The 18,698-nt window shown below is 43.6% G+C and overlaps 1 protein-coding gene across 3 annotated transcripts; it reads right to left on the bottom strand.

Annotated features, from left to right (window-relative positions):
- Nucleotides 1–11,516: 11,516 nt before the first annotated feature.
- On the bottom strand, nt 11,517–17,658 carry LOC109769144 (glutamate receptor 3.5). 3 transcript variants are annotated; one of them, XM_020327891.4, is made up of 6 exons: nt 16,797–17,658; nt 13,435–14,780; nt 13,082–13,359; nt 12,828–12,859; nt 12,321–12,727; nt 11,517–12,224 (listed from the first exon to the last, which is right to left on the bottom strand). In XM_020327891.4, exons 1-6 carry the CDS (start codon nt 17,053–17,055, stop codon nt 11,742–11,744), a joined length of 2,805 nt encoding a protein of 934 aa, XP_020183480.1. In that variant the 5' UTR covers nt 17,056–17,658; the 3' UTR covers nt 11,517–11,741. The 3 variants fall into 3 exon arrangements, 1 of the variants encoding a protein (XP_020183480.1); XR_012189720.1 differs by having other exon boundaries at nt 11,609–12,224; nt 12,321–12,722; nt 16,797–17,596; XR_012189719.1 differs by lacking the exon at nt 12,828–12,859 and having other exon boundaries at nt 13,042–13,359.
- Between the last annotated feature and the right edge of the window lie 1,040 nt (nt 17,659–18,698).

The raw sequence follows: 18,698 nt of genomic DNA, 5'->3' as shown, positions 1-18,698 counted from the left end.
GGAACGAGTAAAGAGACTTGCCGGTAACGAGATTGAACTAGGTATTAAGATACCGACGATCGAATCTCGGGCAAGTAACATACCGATGACAAAGGGAACAACGTATGTTGTTATGCGGTCTGACCGATAAAGATCTTCGTAGAATATGTGGGAGCCAATATGAGCATCCAGGTTCCGCTATTGGTTATTGACAGGAGAGGTGTCTCGGTCATGTCTACATAGTTCTCGAACCCGTAGGGTCCGCACGCTTAACGTTACGATGACAGTTATATTACGAGTTTATATGTTTTGATGTACCGAAGGTTGTTCGGAGTCCTGGATGTGATCACGGACATAACGAGGAGTCTCGAAATGGTCGAGACATAAAGATTGATATATTGGAAGCCTATGTTTGGATATCGGAAGTGTTCCGGGTGAAATCGGGATTTTTCCGGAGTACCGGGAGGTTACCGGAACCCCCCGGTAATTTAATGGGCCTTAGTGGGCCTAGGTGGAAGAGAGGAGAGGAGGCCAGGGCAGGGCCGCACGCCCCTTCCCCCCAGTCCGAATAGGACAAGGAGAGGGGGGCGGCGCCCCCCCTTTCCTTCCTCCCATCCACCTCTTCCCCCTCTCTCTCCTAGTCCAACATGGAAAAGGGGGGAGTCCTACTCCCGGTAGGAGTAGGACTCCTCCTGGCGCGCCTCTCCCCTTTGGCCGGCCGAACCCCCCCTTGCTCCTTTATATACGGGGGCAAGGGGGCACCTCTGAACACACAATTGATCATTGATCTCTTAGCCGTGTGCGGTGCCCCCCTCCACCATATTACACCTCGATAATATCGTAGTGGTGCTTAGGCGAAGCTCTGCGTCGGTAGAACATCATCATTGTCACCACGCCGTCGTGCTGACGAAACTCTCCCTCAACACTCGGCTGGATCGGAGTTCGAGGGACGTCATCGAGCCGAACGTGTGCTGAACTCGGAGGTGCCGTGCATTCGGTACTTGATCGGTCGGATCGTGAAGACGTACGACTACATCAACCGCGTTGTGTTAACGCTTCCGCTTTCGGTCTACGAGGGTACGTGGACAACACTCTTCCCTCTCGTTGCTATGCATCACCATGATCTTGCGTGTGCGTAGGAAATTTTTTGAAATTACTACGTTCCCCAACAGGTGCGGCTGGCCAGGAGGAGGCGCGCCAGGAGGAGTCCTACTCCCGCCGGGAGTAGGACTCCCTCCCTTCCTAGTTGGATTAGGAGAAGGGGAAAAGAGGAGGGAGAGAGGAAGGAAAGGGGGGCGCCCCCCCCCCTCTCCTTGTCCTATTTGGACTAGAGGGGGAGGGGCGCGCGGCCCTGCCCTAGCCGCCTCTCCTCTTCTACACTAAGGCCCACTATGGCCATTAAGCCCCCGGGAGGTTCCGGTAACCCCTCGGTACTCCGGTAAAATCCCGATTTCATCCGGAACACTTCCGATATCCAAATATAAGCTTCCAATATATCAATCTTCATGTCTCGACCATTTCGAGACTCCTCGTCATGTCCGTGATCACATCCGGGACTCCGAACATCCTTCGGTACATCAAAACTCATAAACTCATAATATAACCGTCATCGAAACTTTAAGCGTGCGGACCCTACGGGTTCGAGAACTATGTAGACATGACCGAGACACGTCTCCGGTCAATAACCAATAGCAGAACCTGGATGCTCATATTGGCTCCCACATATTCTACGAAGATCTTTATCGGTCAGACCGCATAACAACATACGTTGTTCCCTTTGTCATCGGTATGTTACTTGCCCGAGATTCGATCGTCGGTATCTCAATACCTAGTTCAATCTCGTTACCGACAAGTCTCTTTACTCGTTCCGTAATACATCATCCCACAACTAACTCATTAGTTGCAATGCTTGCAAGGCTTATAGTGATGTGCATTACCGAGTGGGCCCAAAGATACCTCTCCAACAATCGGAGTGACAAATCCTAATCTCGAAATACGCCAACCCAACAAGTACCTTTGGAGACACCTGTAGAGCACATTTATAATCACCCAGTTACGTTGTAACGTTTGGTAGCACACAAAGTGTTCCTCTGGTAAACGGGAGTTGCATAATCTTATAGTCATAGGAACATGTATAAGTCATGAAGAAAGCAATAGCAACATACTAAACGATCAAGTGCTAAGCTAACGGAATTGGTCAAGTCAATCACATCATTCTCCTAATGATGTGATCCCGTTAATCAAATGACAACTCATGTCTATGGTTAGAAAACATAACCATCTTTAATTAACGAGCTAGTCAAGTAGAGGCATACTAGTGACACTCTGTTTGTCTATGTATTCACACGTGTATTATGTTTCCGGTTAATACAATTCTAGCATGAATAATAAACATTTATCATGAAATAAGGAAATAAATAATAACTTTATTATTGCCTCTAGGGCATATTTCCTTCAGTTTCAAGGTTAAATGTTCTTTTGTTTGGAAGAAACAAAAAAGACAAAAAAAATAAGGATAGCATGAATCTTGACGCAAAGTAAAGGATCTAAACAGGGAAAATACGAAGGAGAACCTGCTCACGCCACCCCCCTCAATCTCACCATTGAGTGGTCATCAATAGCCCTCCATAACTAGTATCATCAAGAATTTTTATTGTGTATAACTATCACAGCCTCCTCGTATATCACTTGTATTTGCATTTAAAGTGGGTCCTCCTCACGTCATCATTAAAAGAATCCTGCACTTTCTGCAATCTCCTGCAGCACGACCAGGAGCAAATTAATTGCATTGTGAGAATTTAGCCAACCACCACGCATATAGTCAGTGCCTCAAATAACCACCACGCATAGTATTGTTTTTTGAACCAAGACTTGTTTGAGCCGAAATACTTCCAATAATTAACCACCTTGTTTTTCTCTAATTAAGGATCAGACGGCTAATAGTAGTACATCTGAGGGGGTGTTTGGTTCAGGGACTTTTTAGTCCCAGAGACTAGAAAAAGTCCCTAAAAAGTCCCTAGGAACCAAACGGGAGGGACTTTTTCTACATGGACTAGAAAAAGACTCTATTAGAGAGTCTTTTTTGATTAGTCCCTGGGACTAGAAAAAGTCCTAGGATTTGTGAACCAAACACCCCCTGAAATACTTCCATTTTCCGAAACATTCTTGAGCAGGAATATTTTCACTAATTATGGCATTAGGCGGCATATGCAGTGGATTGAGCCGCATGCAGTGGAATGGGGTCATTTAGTCGAGGCATTAACCCCGTAAGACAAGCGGCAAGCAAGCTTGCTTGTTGACTGATTAAGCGGCATCAAATGGCATGTTAAATGGTGCCTTGAAGACGGAGACAGGGTGCCGCTTTTGATTGACTGCGCATTTATTTGTGTGACGTTGTGCTGCCTTAACTGACCGTATTTCTCTGTATACTGATTTATGTAAAGATTAAAAGCTCTTTTAACTAATAAAAACACTACTTTATCTGCACATCTCAAAGCACATGCAGACGGGCAGGATACAAGGGGCGCACGCCGCCCGGAGCCAAAAGTGCGCTTCCATCTAAACAGAGGGTACACTAGTATGGCGGTACAAAAATACACACTCGTCAGTTTAGTAGCAGCACTATTCACTAGCAATCTGTTAATTTGGGATTAGGAGGCAATTTTATTTTGGTAACCTGTTATGTAGAGGACTAGAAAGAGGAGTGAGCTGAGCTGAGCTGGGAATCAGTTATGGAGCTTGCGCCCACGCAGGATTGCCCAGATCCGGATGAACAGATGCAATGATGAACAGACGCAACAGCTAAAGGCAACTCTAAACGATCCCCTAAAAATAAAGGAGAATTCGGTGGAGACATGGAGTAAACCTTCAGTGAAGTATTATTATCTCATTAAGTTTTGGTCGGATCTAGCCGATCCTTTATATATAACAAAGTAAAAATTCAATTTGCATAAGTTCAACCTAGTTTTGAGTTAAACAACCCAAATTGAAGACATTGTCTTGACAACTTAAACAACCGAAATTGAACACATTGTCTAGACAACTTAAACAACCAAAATTTAAACCTAAAGTTAAACTTAAAACTAAACTACTCTTCATCATCATCCTCATCATCATGGTAGAGGTCAAGCCAATCTTGCCTCCACATTCCACCGCCCATTGGGTCCGGGCCGGTGTTGTCGTCACCGGAGTCGAGGAAGATGCGCCACCACTCTTCAACATCGAACTCCTCCTTGTTCTTGCCTCCGCCATGCTTGCCAACATTGTCGCTGCCTTGCTATCCTCGTCGTCAGAGATGACGATGACCTCCCTGTCGACCGCACGCTCCACAAAGATCGTAGGCTCCGCCTCCACGAGTTTGGGGTGCTGGCGGCAGAGGACTGCCATGTACTCCTCGTTGGTGGCCTGCGCCGCGATGCGCTCCCTCGCCTCCCGGTCCTCGCGAGCCATCGCCGAATTCACCAACCCGGCGGCGGTGGGACGAGCTCGACAGGGGCCTTCGGCCACAGGAAGTTGATTTCCTCCACCCACGTCCCCCATGCTCGCTTGCTGACGCTGAGGTATTTCCTCTGTGGCTGCCATGGCGAAGGAATGTCGGAGAGGAGATGCCGCAGCGACTTGAGGAGGCCCCGCTTGAAGAAGAAGGCGGGCTTGGGGCGCGGATCCGCGTTGCGGATCGGCACCAGGAGCGCCAGCCATAAGGTCCGGCCATTGAGAGGAGGGGAGCATCGAGGAACAATGGGAGGGGGATCACCGGCAACGGGTATGGGAGAGGAGGAGAGGCAGTGGAGGTGGAGAGAGAGGCGGGTATTTTTTTACTCAGTCGTCGAGCTGTAGAGTAAAAATAGGGACGGGATGCATGGCCGAGGATATTTTTTCCTACAGTAATGGCTATTGGAGATCGGCTTGGTCCTGATTAGAGTAAAACCGGGTGTTTACTCCTATAACCTGTTACTGGGGATCAGTTCGAGTTGCTCTAACCGTTAGCTGTTCAGTATGATATTGTGTGCACCGCATTTACGGGATGCATGGCCGAGGATATTTTTTCCTACAGTAATGGCTATTGGAGATCGGCTTGGTCCCGATTAGAGTAAAACCGGGTGTTTACTCCTATAACCTGTTATTGGGGTTCAGTTCGAGTTGCCCTAACCAGTTAGGGGTTCGGGATGATATTGTGTGCACCGCATTTACGGCCGTTTGGTAGGATTCAGAAACTGGAGCAACAAATTATACCCACTAACAGGAACCCCCCTCACAAAACGTATAAAGGGCAATAGGGTCATTTCACAAATTATACCCACTTTTGTATGTATCTGGACGTATACGCCGTATGTTTCTGCAGAAGATCCGATACTGGCCCGGCCCACCAACAGGAACTGAGCAGGCACAACGAATAGGCCGGCCCACTAACAGGAACCGAGCAGGCGCAACTCAAAATCACAAAAATCAAGAAGACAAGGATTCGAACTTGCGACCACAGTGTTGTGTTATAGTGCTGCTAGCCACTGGACAAGCCACCTACCTGATACGTGAATCAGCGCACGCATTTTATAAACATTTAGAAGCGGCACATTTAATTTTCGAACGCTTCACCGAAAATTGTCAATTTTGTAATAACGAATACTTTTTAGATTCTGTGATTTTTTTAACATAAACATTTTCGAAATTCCAAAACAAAATTGAAAACACGAACATTTTTTGAAATCCATGAACTTTTATTAATGCATGATTTTCTTTCTAAATCTGTGAAAAATATTTGAAAATGAGAACATTCTTTTGGAAATTTGGAGCACATTTTGAAATTATGAACATATAAAAAAATGAGAACAAAAATCAAAATTCTGATTTTTTTTAAGTGTTCACATAAGCAAATTCCAAAGGAAACTTAAAACCAAAATGCGAAAAATAGAAAAAAAAAACTATAGCTGAAAAAAATACGACAAATCGGTTTAGGAACCTTTTAGATAGTTCCCAAAACAAGCCAGGAACCTTCCAGAAGATTCACAATATTGTGGCTCGAACGCTCAGATGGGCCGGCCCATTCAACGATTGTGTGTGTGATTGCCCGGTTTTTTGCCACAACATGTGGCAAATAGGAAATTCCGTACATTCGGGGAGTGACATCAAATAGACGGCACCATGCACAGAAGGCCACCTGACTGAGCCACCCCATTTCGTGTGCGGAAATAGGAAAAAGCTCACTGAGAAAAGAATGGCAGTGCATGGGATCGAACAATGTAACTCCCACTGCTGACCACTTGTCGGTAGCCACACAAGCTGAAAGGTTTCCATATCTAACTAGGTAACACGGACTATAAGAACCATCCATCAGCGACCGGTTTACTGTAGAGAACCAGTCTTTTTCCCACTATTTCTTTTTATTTTTTATTTGCTATTTGTTTCTTTTTCATTTTTTTAATTTTTTTTTTCTTTTCCAAAAACTGCTTATGCTTTCAAAATTTTGTTCACTTTAAAAAAATCATAATATTAGCATTTTAAAAAATTGTATGAATTTTTTTAAAATGTTCATGACTTCCAAAATTTCTCAGAATGCCAAAACACAAATGTTTTCTAAAAAGAGCGAACAAAATTTTGAAAGCACGTCAAAAGCCCAAAGGGCCCCGTTTGGAAGCACGTTCTTTTTGATAAATTTTGCATTTTCTGGAGTTTCTTGGTAAAAAGGACAATAAATGGCCAGGCATGTCGAAAATCGTTCAAACATTGATGGATGCCTACCAAGGCATGCCAACCTACTCGTAAAAGTTGGGGTCATTTCAAAAATGTTCAAAAATAGACCATGTTCAATGTAGGGTGTCCAAGTAGAACAGAATGCTCCGTCTGAGAGCATGTTCAACGGAGGGTATTCGGGTTTGCCAGAAGGTTTCGTCAGAGAGCGTGTTGTTTCTCGACATCCTTGAAATGTATTCAATTTTTTTGACGGTCTTGTATGACCAATTCAAGTCACCATGCCAAGTTATTTTGATTTTTGATAAATTTTGCATTTTTGGAGTTTTTTCGGTTAAAAAAGACTGATAAATGGTCAGCGTCGGAACTTGCATACGGTGTCAAAAATCGTTCAAACATGACATGGATATCTACCATGGGCATCCCACCAGATTGCAAAAGTTGGGGTCATTTCAAGGATGTCCAATAATAGACCATGTTGAACAAAGTGTGTTCGGGTAGACGAGACGGCTCCATTTGAGAGCATGTTGTTTCTCGATAGCCTTGAAATAGAACCAATATTTTTACATGGCCTTATATGACCAATTCAAGGCACCATGCCAAGTTGTTTTGATTTTTTTTATAAATTTTGCATTTTCTGAAGTTTTCTTGGTAAAAAAGGACAGATAAATGGTCGGACGTGTCGCAACGTCCATATAGTGTTTGAAATCATTCAAACTTGACATGCATGGTTAGCATGAGCATTCCCACCTACTTGCAAAAGGTGTGGTCATTTCAGATGTCCAAAAATAGACCATGTTCAACTGAGGGTGTCCGTGTAGGGCAGAAGTCTCTGTCTCATCGCATGTTCTTTCTAGACATCCTTGTGATGGCCCCAATTTTTTCCATGCCTTTTTATGACCAATTCAAGGTACTATGCCAATTTTTTTGAATTTTTTACTAGTCTTACATTTTCTGGAGTTTTACTTTTTTGTTGCCTCTACACATGCTGGGTTTGGGAACCTTCTAGATGGTTCCAGGTCGGTTTTTACCGGTTTGGATACCTTCTAGAAGGTTCATGAATCCGTTTTTTGTCTTTTTCTTATTTTTTTCTTTTTCAAAATCGTAAAGTTCAAACAAGGTTCAATGCATTTATTTGTTCATATTTTCCAAAAATGTTTGAATATTTCAAATAATGGTCGCTTTTCAAGGAAGGTAAGAGTTTCAAAATTGTTTGCGTTTTGAAAAATTGTTCGGAATTTCATTTTTCTCTCAATTATCAGAATTGTTTAGAGTTTCAGAATTTGTTCCACTTTTCGACAAAATTGTTTGCATTTGTTTAATGTTTAAAAAAATCGCATTCAAAATTCCAAACGATGTTCAAATCGGTTACGTTCAAATTTGTTTTGCATTAAGAAAAGTCACATTCAAAATTCCTAAAACCTTTAAATCTGTCCCTGATCATACTACCTCCGTCTGTGATTTGAAGGCCAGCTAGCCGAAGCGGCAGTAGCAAGAAATCCACAATGGTTAATTTATAGCGTTGGGTAGAGCTGTAATCTTGGGAGGCAGTTAATGCCGATGGCTCAAGACACAATTGCCTTGCATGCATTGGCTCTTTTTTCTCCTTGAGTGGATGCATTGGCTGGTCCTCTAATATAGGACGTCGCTTCTGCACGCGAAAAAAATATTTCAAAGTGTGGAAAAATTTCAAACAAAATTCTGGCGCATACATCTCAACATCATGTGTGCACGTCAAGTTTCGAAGAAAATCAACATTTTTTGTGGCTCGTGTACAAAATACAAAATGATGTCTTGTGAAAATTATTTTTTAACACCGGATTTTGTCTTTTTCACACACGACACACAAGCTGTCGGTTTCTCGCGAAACGACTTTGTGAGCCTGTAAAATATCGAGATGTACGCCTCAGGTTTTTGTTTGGAATTTTTTGACATTTTAAAATATGTTTAAAACACATTTTTAAAACCAGGAGCACGCGCTCCCACGTGCCAAAAAACCACTCTCGTCGCTTATATTACTTAATTAATTAATCCAGCCATTGCTCCTGCATGCCGGCTCGTTGCAACGCCAGAGAAAGTTTCGTCTTTCTGGAGCACTCAAGCCTGGTTGCCCTTGAAATCCTGGACGGTGGTAATAGTTCTCTAAGACACGTTGCAATTTAGCCAACAGAGAGCTTGCTTGATCAAGTGGTTGGGCAGTTTCGGTGAGAGCAGAAGGTCTTGTGTTCGAATCCCACTACATGCTGATTACATAAATGTAATTTGCAAAAAGACTATTCTTTCTTAAAAGAAATGTAAAAGGACCATCCTACCCTTTATTATGAAGAGGTATGGAAAGATATGTGTTTAGGGGGTTGTACGGAAGCAGAAGTGATGATATAATCATATCTCATCATGCTAGTTGGACAATTCAGTACTAATTTTTTTGTTTAATTTGTCTACCAAAGGACGGGCAGAGTTTTATTTTTTGGTATAGTGCCAGAGTGGCCGGGGTCACTGGGAGAAAATAAAAGCGAATAAAAGTACATTCTACACTCAGAAGATGTGTCGATCCTGAAAATGATTCTCAGAATGTTAATATTTGGGACAACATTGCTGCATATATACACACCGGAGACAGAATTCAAATGACCGCAGAAAAAGGATTCTGAATCCTACAGGTGTCAAGCATACCGCTGTTATCTACTTCAGTGTATGCTACCAATGATCTGCGTAGAAGTTCTGTGGACAAGAGCCCATTTACGCGCCTGTTGTCATAGCTAAGTCCGAATTTGAACTTAAGCAGGTACGTTTGTCCCCATGTCTCCCAAGCCGAATCAATGGACAGTGCAACGAGCTAGCAAACGATAATACCAGTCTCATCATTTTGGGCTCTATAGGCTGAGCAACTGAAGTATTTGTATAAGAAGTTAAGAACTACCATATGGTTAAAGATTAGAAGGAAAAATAAGAAGAAGAAGGCTTGTTTAAATAAGAAGCCCAAGTGGAGGGTAGGCAAATAATGATGGGCAGTTAATCATACTTCAAGCATAAGACCGTAAAGCCAGTAAAAATGGACGTGGGCACTAACATTTGTAATGGCTAGTTTATTCATACTTCAAGCATATATGACCTTAAAGCGAGTAAAAATTAACATGGGTCCTAGGGCTTGTAATTAATGGCTACTTGGCAGCACTAGCACATGGCCCTGGGCAAGTTGCATAAAAATTTGAAAATGTGCCTTCCAGGGCAAGTCTCCTTCGCGGGACTGTTTCAGAGTAAGAGGGGGTAGAGACGGCAGCATGTGGAATGTAGAGAAAAACTGCTTGAACCAGCCGTCTGGAGCAACACTGAACTAACTGGCGGGAAAACCGACTACCTGACTAGTCTCTTCCCATTACTCTCAAAGATTAGAGAAGAGGCATACACCGTCATCCTGAGATTCATATGGATGGCTGCGGGGACATTTACTGTTCTCAAGCTAAACACAGAAGCAGGGAAATTGTAAAAGAAAAAATATTACTTAAGCATACGTACAATAGTCATTGTAATACCAAGTGATAGAATTACTGTTAGAGATCAAACCCATATACTTTGGATTATTACCTTGGTGTCAAACTCCTATATAGGAGACATCATGTGTATCAATCATCATTCAAGAAATAAAAGAATGGAATAGCGTATCAACCAAGCAATAAAAATGAAACCGCGCCTTAATATTTCGAGATGGAGAAAGAGTGCTTTTCGACATGGTATCTCCCTCATTCGTCTTCTCTGGCCTATGTTCTACTCCCAAATCTCTTGGGCCATCTTCATGGCGGTAGTTACCGATTTTGTCACGTTCTTTCCTTGTGATCCCCGAAAGAAGAAGCAGAATATTTTCCTCCTTAGCGCTGATCCCATGAATAAGTTTAGTAATGCACTAGCCACTAGCAATCTGCTTTTGGGACTAAGCGACATACTTGATTTCTGTAACCTGTTTTGTGGAGAACCAGAAAGGGGAGTGAGCTGAGCTGAGAATCAGTTATGGGTCTTTCGCCACTGCAAGACTGTCCAGATCCAGATAAACAGCGCAACAACTAACCAGTTCGGGGTTCAGGATGATACTGTCCGCACCGTGTTTACGTCTGTTTGGTAGGATTCAGAAACTGGAGAAATAAATTGTATGATATGACCACGTTGCTGGATATATATATATATATATATATATATATATATATATATATATATATATATATATATATATATATATATATATATATATATATATATATATATATATATCAGAGACAGAATTCAAATGACCTTAAAAAATATGGATCTCCCTCATGGCCTCATTCATGCATCTTCTCTAACCTATGTTCTACTCCCAAATCTCCTTACGCTGTGCCGTTTCGGCCATCTCCATAGCGATAGTTATAGTTTGTTCCAGTCCTTGTGATCCCAAAAAGAAACAGAGCATTTTCGTCTTCAGCATTGAATCAGTTTAGCACCAGCGATCTGTAAATCTGGGAGTAGGAGACATTTGGTTCTAGTAGCCTTTTTTGCACATGATCGTTTATGTGTCTTGCGCCCACGCAAGACTGTCCAGATCCAGATAAACAGCACAACAGCTAACCAGTTCGGGGTTCAGCATCATACGTTCTACAGCTGAATTTACGTCTGTTTGGTACGACTCGGAAACCGAAAAACAAATTGTATGACATGGTCATATCTTATCATGCTAGTGGGACAATTCAGTGCTGTCTATTTTTTTTTCTATCAAAGGCATGGCAGAGTTTTTTTTCCTACAGTACCGGAGTTGAAAAAAAAGAAGCCATCTACATACTCACTTTGGAAAAGTGATGAAAAGTACATTTTGCAATCATAAGGCGTGTCGGTCAAGAAAACGATTCTCGGAATATTAATGTAAAGTTGGGACAATGTTGCTGCATATATACCGCATATCCGAGACGGAATTCAAATGACCGCAAAAAAAATGGATTTATGAATCCTATAAGTGTCAAGTATGCCGCTGTTATCTACTTCAGTATATGCTACGTATCTTGGCTGTGTAAGAAGAACCTGGGGCTGTGTCACCAGAAATGAAAGATCCTCTTCTATGCTGAAGAGACCGAGTGCGCAGATCCGGTGGCCCGAGTATCTTTTTCGCTCAATCTCCGTTTCATCACCTTCTTGATCTCCTCCTCCTTCGTGTCCGCAAACTGTATCAGTTCCTTGAAGCTGCCAAGGCGCGTCGGCTTTGGCTTCTCTGGCCGTATTTGAGCAATGGTGGCAGTGGTGACGGCAGCAGCAGAGTCGCTTGGCTCACTGGGAGGTTCGGAGCTGGAGTACCTGCTATACTGCCAGCAGATCCTTGCGAAGTAAACCATGAGAGCAAAGACGCATATCAGAGCACACAGCAGGAAAAGGCCCCAGAAGCTTCCGAGACCAAGCCTGACTGCTCCCAACCCACTGTCATCATCGCCGCAGGTCGGATCTGTGAGCCACTCGTCGTGAATTCTCTGGAGCTGGCCACTCTCTGAAAGTTGAAGGATGGCGGTTGATAGGTCTGCAGCAAGGGGAGAATCTCTCTGGAATGCCTGTAAAGAAGGGGAAAAAAAAAGAGCAGATATAATTCTCCCCTTTACAAAAGTGTAACTGTAAATACATAACGATTCATTGGATGCTGAACATACAAATCCCCATCCCTCCTTCGTGAACTCCTGACCGACTATTCTGAAGTTGCAGTGGGTTGACAGGAAGATCTCAACGCATGGCATCTCGTCAACAACTGCAGCAACACCGCCGTCTTTCGGCCCACGATTAAGGGCATTGGCGTACTCCTCAACCGTGCTCAGTGGTACTAACCGGGATTCGGGAATATTCAGCTCGTCAATCAGGTAATTTCGGACAAATTTTCCAGCCGGGTATCCGATAGGTAAAGCGCTAGCAACCAAATTGTCGAGTCCAGTTATTCCAGTTGCTAGCTGCTGTACTGTGAGGATCGACGTCAAGCTAGCAGTGTAACTTGAATTGATGATCAGCACGACAAACAACCATATTATCAGCACGAAACGCCCAAGAGCACTTACGGTGTTCTCCCCTGAGGTGAGTTTTTTCAGTAAGACATTTTCATCCAGATGGGAAAAGAATACAAAACAGGAGTTAAACATAATATCATGTGATGCATTTAGTGAACTTACTGTGTGCAAAGAACATCGTTGAGAAACTAAACCTGAAAGAGAAGCATGAACTGTCAGTTAACTTCTTATAGCTAACATTTAGAAAAATTACAAAGATACAAAAATCATAAAGTTACAAAACAATTGGTGAGAACAAAGTAAATAAAAGAAACAAAAATAACCACTTTGGCTCTCTTCATTATTACTGAATTCTTATTCGAGCCAGATTGAAAACCTATGATAGAACAGATCCTTGGAGTAGCAAAGGAACTTACCAAAATATTGTCAGGATTTGTCGTCGTGGAGAGCCTCGAAACTCCTCATTAGAACGATGTTCAAGAATCCAAACAACCACTCCCACAAAAATGAAAAGAGTGCCTGTTACACACCACATCTCTAGTGTGAAAGGTTTAAAGAAAGCCCAGGCATTTGAATTTGCTTTTCTCACTGGCGCTACAATCACAAGCCCTGCTTCGATATAAGGCTGTGTGAATTCTGCAATCTTCGTTCTATTTCTCACAATAGCAAAGTCACCTACAGCTGCATCAAGGGCCTAGAGAAAAAACAAAAAAATCAGATGATGAGAAGCAAAATAATCAAAGAAGCAGAGCAAAGCATGCAAACATACATTGGTGGCAATCCTACTAATAATGTCGTCATAGTTAGGATTCTTTGAACCATCCCCAATTGTTATGAACTGGCAAGGAACTGGGTACGGAAGAAGTTTAATTGCTGCGTTGAATATATCAACACTGTAACCCGTCACATTATCAGGGCCCTTGCCAACTGAAACCAACTCCCTAAAACTTGGTTTATTTGGAACACCAACTCTCAGAGGCTGGCCATTGTTAGGGAAAACCCACCCTCTCGGCTTAGTAGTTGTGTCGCCTGGCCACACCACACTATGCAACTGTTGGGCACTTGTGGACGTATTCGGTGGCTTCCGATACAAAATTTCGGGAGAAGAAACAGAAAGACCAGAGTAATTACTCCAATGGCCAATCAAACGGGACCCAGTACCACCAACGTTAAGGATATCATAAGCTGGGCGCACCAAATTGCGGTCTGCATTAAACTGAACCAGACCTGTTAGCCCTGTCATGTTTGTGAGCAAAAGTTGCTGTAGCAACTGATCACCACCATCAAATATCTTAAGTTTTGATAGACGCAAACTGCTTCCATTTGAATTGTGCAACCTTGGATCTGCAGAGAAAGTAATTTGCTGCCCACTATTGAGATATTCATTGATAGCACGGGCAACAACCCAAACTGAGTCATAAGCATAAAAACCGTACGAATTCATGCCAGAAGCAATGCTCCTATTATTAGCTGCATTATTCCATTTAGCTACGAACTTCCTCTTGGCATCAGAATCAGGAGTGTGCTGGCGAAGAACAATTAATCCTTGTATATAACTCATGGCTTTAGGATCTCCAGGCCCTGAGGAGTCCAGGACAGCAGCTAACCAATCTGTTACTATCCAGACATAGCCAGTGCCCATCATCTGGAGTTTGTTCGCTATAGCAAATATTCTCATCCCTGCATCAGGATTGACATGCACAACAAACACCCTTGATTCCATCATGTTTGCTCTAAACAGTACATCATTGATCAAATCTGTGTCCGAGTTTGGAGGAATGGCTGCTTTATGTGAAATTCTTGCCCGCTTTGCTCCAAGTGCATCACCGAGGACTGACACCCCGCCTCGGCCATAATCATCATCCACAAATATAGCAGTCACCTCTTTCCATTGAAAGTAATCAATAATGCTAGCAACAGCATGCATTTGGAAGTAGTCACTTATGGTGCTCCTTAAAAAGTAAGGATACTCCGATGCAGATAGGGTTGGATCAGTTGCTGCAAATGATAGAAGTGGAACATGTAGCTCATTAACAACATGTGAGATGACATGGCCTATTCCAGAAGATTGAGGGCCAATGACAGCAACCACGTTTTTCTCCATTAGCTGCAGTGCTGCAACAAAGTACCGTTTTATGAATCAGTTCATAGGCTATTGAAGCAATTAGCAACTGTCTTACTTACAATAACTGGAGGTATGAGGCAAGGAAAATTGCATTAGGAAAATGACTATGAATTATCTCGGGAACAAGAGAAATAGTATGTACATATTTATATGAATTTAATCTGCTAAATAGGTGTTACCAGTTCTAGGGCCTTAATAGGCTGGTCTATGGAAGTGTCTGATAAAGTGTGTTACTAACAGCACCAATCATTTATCAATGGAAGAAAAGTATGTAGTGGCAGGACGTAGATTTTAAACTCTTCATCCAAAAACATAGGTCGGATGGGGACATAAAAGGGAGGTGGCTATCCATACTGAATGCATTTAGAAAATACTGTATATGCTAGGCCACGCAGGTCCATGGGTTTAATGACTAGTGATTGACGAACCGAAGCTAAATTTCTAAATCAGCTACTATAAGAGCCTTCTAAATTTGTGCTAGTACTTGACTATTGTTCAGAAAAATTTATTCCAACAATATGAGAAAATTAGTTATGGTACAAAACATATGGTGACAAATCTGTCACTCTGATGCGGTGATGTCCACACATGCCACAAAGAGAATAAGGAATCTCGCATGATAAGAAAGTGAAGAATTGGATGCTCTTTAATACATGTTTCTTGCACCTTAAGGGATGCTGTAGTTAGTATCACAAGTTATGCCATTTTTTGATCCATGGTACCAGTATGCTTTTTGTCTGTTCCTCTTTTGTTGCCAAAATAATCAGGTTAGCACAATTCTCAAGAAAGGGCACGATCCTCATAGAAGTTTAGAGCAACAGTACTTTAAGCACAGTTGGTTTCTCCATATCCCAATCAAGCCATTACTGAATCATCTCATGGAACATGAGCCAGAAAATTATTGTATTAAACTAAGTGAAATATACAAGGAGTGGGCCACCCCTATAAAAAAAGGCAGTATGAGACATACTATCCAAGGAATCTTGGCCTAATTCAGAGTTCAGACTAAGACATCAATGCACTGAGATATAGTGATATTACAGTGCAGCTCAACTGTTTCTTTGCTAGTCAACAATTAATTCACCCAAATTTATGACGCCTAATTTAAGAAGTGAATCTCAGACAGAAAGACAACGGCTATTAACGAAACAAAGTATGATTGGAAGAATAACGAAGATTATTGTGTAAAAATAAATAAATAAAGTAACAGGTTTCTTCATATATGCACCAGAAGGCCTGGATCAAAGAAACTAAGCAAAGCTACTCATCAACTCTGACGTGTAAGTTCTGTCATTTTGTAACAAGTGGCGACTACTTTTGCTCTTTATTTACGGGAGCAGATTGAGATGCAATAATTTACAAGGCCCACGGCACTTTGAACAGATATGCTGGACAGATTGTGGTGCCCTCGTGGCCTCATCTTTGCCACTACTAATAGTAGCTCATGCTGAGATCTCAATAAAGAAAAGGAAAAATGAAGCTGTTGTTAAACAATTGAGCACTTCTCAGATTAGTTATCTTGGGTCATGGCAAATCCCTTCTACGTGCGAATGTTATTTCTGGGCCGATTGAGAAATAATTATTTCTATGTTACCAGTAAGAACAATTTGACGCAAATACGAGAACCGTGCAAGCTATCGATGTCGACCCGGAAAGAACTGATTCTAACTCAATGGAGCTATCGTAGCTCGCAGTAGAAAAACTTTCTTTCTCATGTGCAACTACTAAAGCAGGAATTTTCTTTCTCCATCAACAACTTCACTTTGTAACCAGTTGGAGTAAAGCAGCACATGCTTCCAATCAGATAATTACAGATATGGGTAGTGGAAAAGTCACCGAATCACTCGAATTAGCCAGGAATTGGGGTCGTGAAAGGTAAGTTCCAATCAAATCCGTTACTTATATGTGGGGAAGAAACTCATCTGTTCAACGCTAGTGCTAAAAACAGAGTAATAATAGTCTACAGAAAACAGAGTATAAATAAAAGAAGTAACGAAATAACAAACCTTCGATAGTTCCAAGAAACCCGCTGCAGTTGGTGTCCTGGCTGATCAAATTCAGGGTGGTTCCGGCGAGCACGGTGCGGTCCGCGTTGACGTCGTCGACGGCGAGCTCGATGGCGAGCCGCGCCGCGCGGCCAATGGTGGATTCGTACGTGAAGAGCGCGCCGACGGACACCGTCCTCGGCCGCCGAATCCCCCGCTGCGCCGCCGCCGCCGCCGCGCAAAGCGCCAGGCACAGGACCAGCAGCCTGCCAGCGCCCATTGCCCCCCTCCCCAAAGGCGCCACCCGGAAGCGCGCGCGGCGCTAGAGCGCGGCCCTGCCCGAGAAGCGGAGCCCCGGGGCGGCTCGCATCAGCCCGCGGCGGGAATGGGCGGGGCAAATCGCAGGAGGGCCGAGGGGCGGTAGAGTAGGACGAGGCGGTTGGATCAAGAAGAGCTCAGAAAGACGCTGGCTTTGAGGCGGGCGCGCGCGCGAGGGGTGGGGAAGAAGAGGACGAGCTGGGGCAGAGCTCTCCCCGTCTCCCTCTGCTCCTCCGCCCTGGGCCTGGGAGGGTGAAAGAGAGCTTGACGGCGGCGTGGGAATCGTCGATTAGCAGGGAGTCCAACGGGACTGACAACGGCGCAGGGATGTAGCGTGTTGTATGGTGCGTGGTGCGCTGCCGCAGGCGCTGCGGCGTCGGCGTGTATGCGCGCGTGTGTGCATCACATGGAGAAACGGAAAGGGAGAGGAGGCGGAGACACTCGGACAGCTACTGTTGGATGGCGACGGGGGCAGGGGAAGGAATTCATTCCTCCTCCTTCCCGCGGCATTCCTCGCCGCTAGAGATATTTCTGGGGGTGATCGGGGCGGTTATCCACGAAAATCACCTGAGATCCATCCATCCGGTGGCCTCAAGACCCAGGAAGGGTCTGGTCATGGAGAATTTTGTTTTATTGTACTAGTGTTCATGTGGTTGAATTTGTTCATTTTTCTTTCTAGATATATACATGGCGGCGTCGCTTGTTATTAGGGTGCGGCAGAGAAGAGCGTCGTCGCGCTTTGGGGTGGTCGGGGGGCGACATACTTGGCACCCATGCTGCCCAGATCCGATGCACTCCGGGGGGAACATGGCGAGCATTATGGAGATTGGTAGGCCGCGCGAGGGATGCCACTCGTAGGCGGCCGTCTCGTCGGCGTGTTGTGAAGTGGATGGCACGATTGTCGGATCATCGACTCCGAGATGGTAGAAGCGGAGTGTATCCAATATCCTTTTTGTGTACATCTGTTGTAACCACACTAACGTCGAACACAATGTGAGGTTCTATGTTGATGCGTGATCTATGTATTGGCCTCTATTTCTGGACCATTGACTTGGATAGAGGTGATAATTAGTCTAGATCGGAGCGTCAAAGCTCTGAGTGGAGATTTGGCTGCGGCCTCAATTTGCTTAGGTGGCGATGGCACCCTTGGGTGTTGTTTTCTCCTTAGGGGTACTGTTGTGGACCTTCGATTTTCTCCCGACACTAGATTCTTGAACTTTTCATGTGAAAACCCAAGACTCATGTATGTGTGATATCCTGCTTTGCATATGATGAAGCTAGTTGCGATTTTCGTACGATGATATCCTAGCCCTACAGCAAACAAGGATAAAACCGCTCCTTTGGATTGGAGATGGTCCAAACTAAACCTATGGATGGGCAGCCTGGCCCAACATCTTGAACCCAAAGCCTAACGGCGGGGCCGGGCTCGGGTTCCACTTTTGGCCCGAACCGTATGCCCAAAAGAAGCGGCAACTTAAAATAGAATTTTTAATAGAATATAGTTATAATATTGTACTTATATACCAAAATGATTGAAATAAGAACTCCCTCTAATCCATAATAAATGCCACGGTTTTGAACTACTAGTAAAGTTTAACCTTAGTT

The sequence above is a fragment of the Aegilops tauschii genome, chromosome 7 (genome assembly GCF_002575655.3).
Source record: "Aegilops tauschii subsp. strangulata cultivar AL8/78 chromosome 7, Aet v6.0, whole genome shotgun sequence".
In the NCBI taxonomy this organism is placed as follows: domain Eukaryota; kingdom Viridiplantae; phylum Streptophyta; class Magnoliopsida; order Poales; family Poaceae; genus Aegilops; species Aegilops tauschii.
The sequence above is the reverse complement of the archived record's forward strand: the minus strand, read 5'-3'. Positions and strand labels throughout refer to the sequence as shown.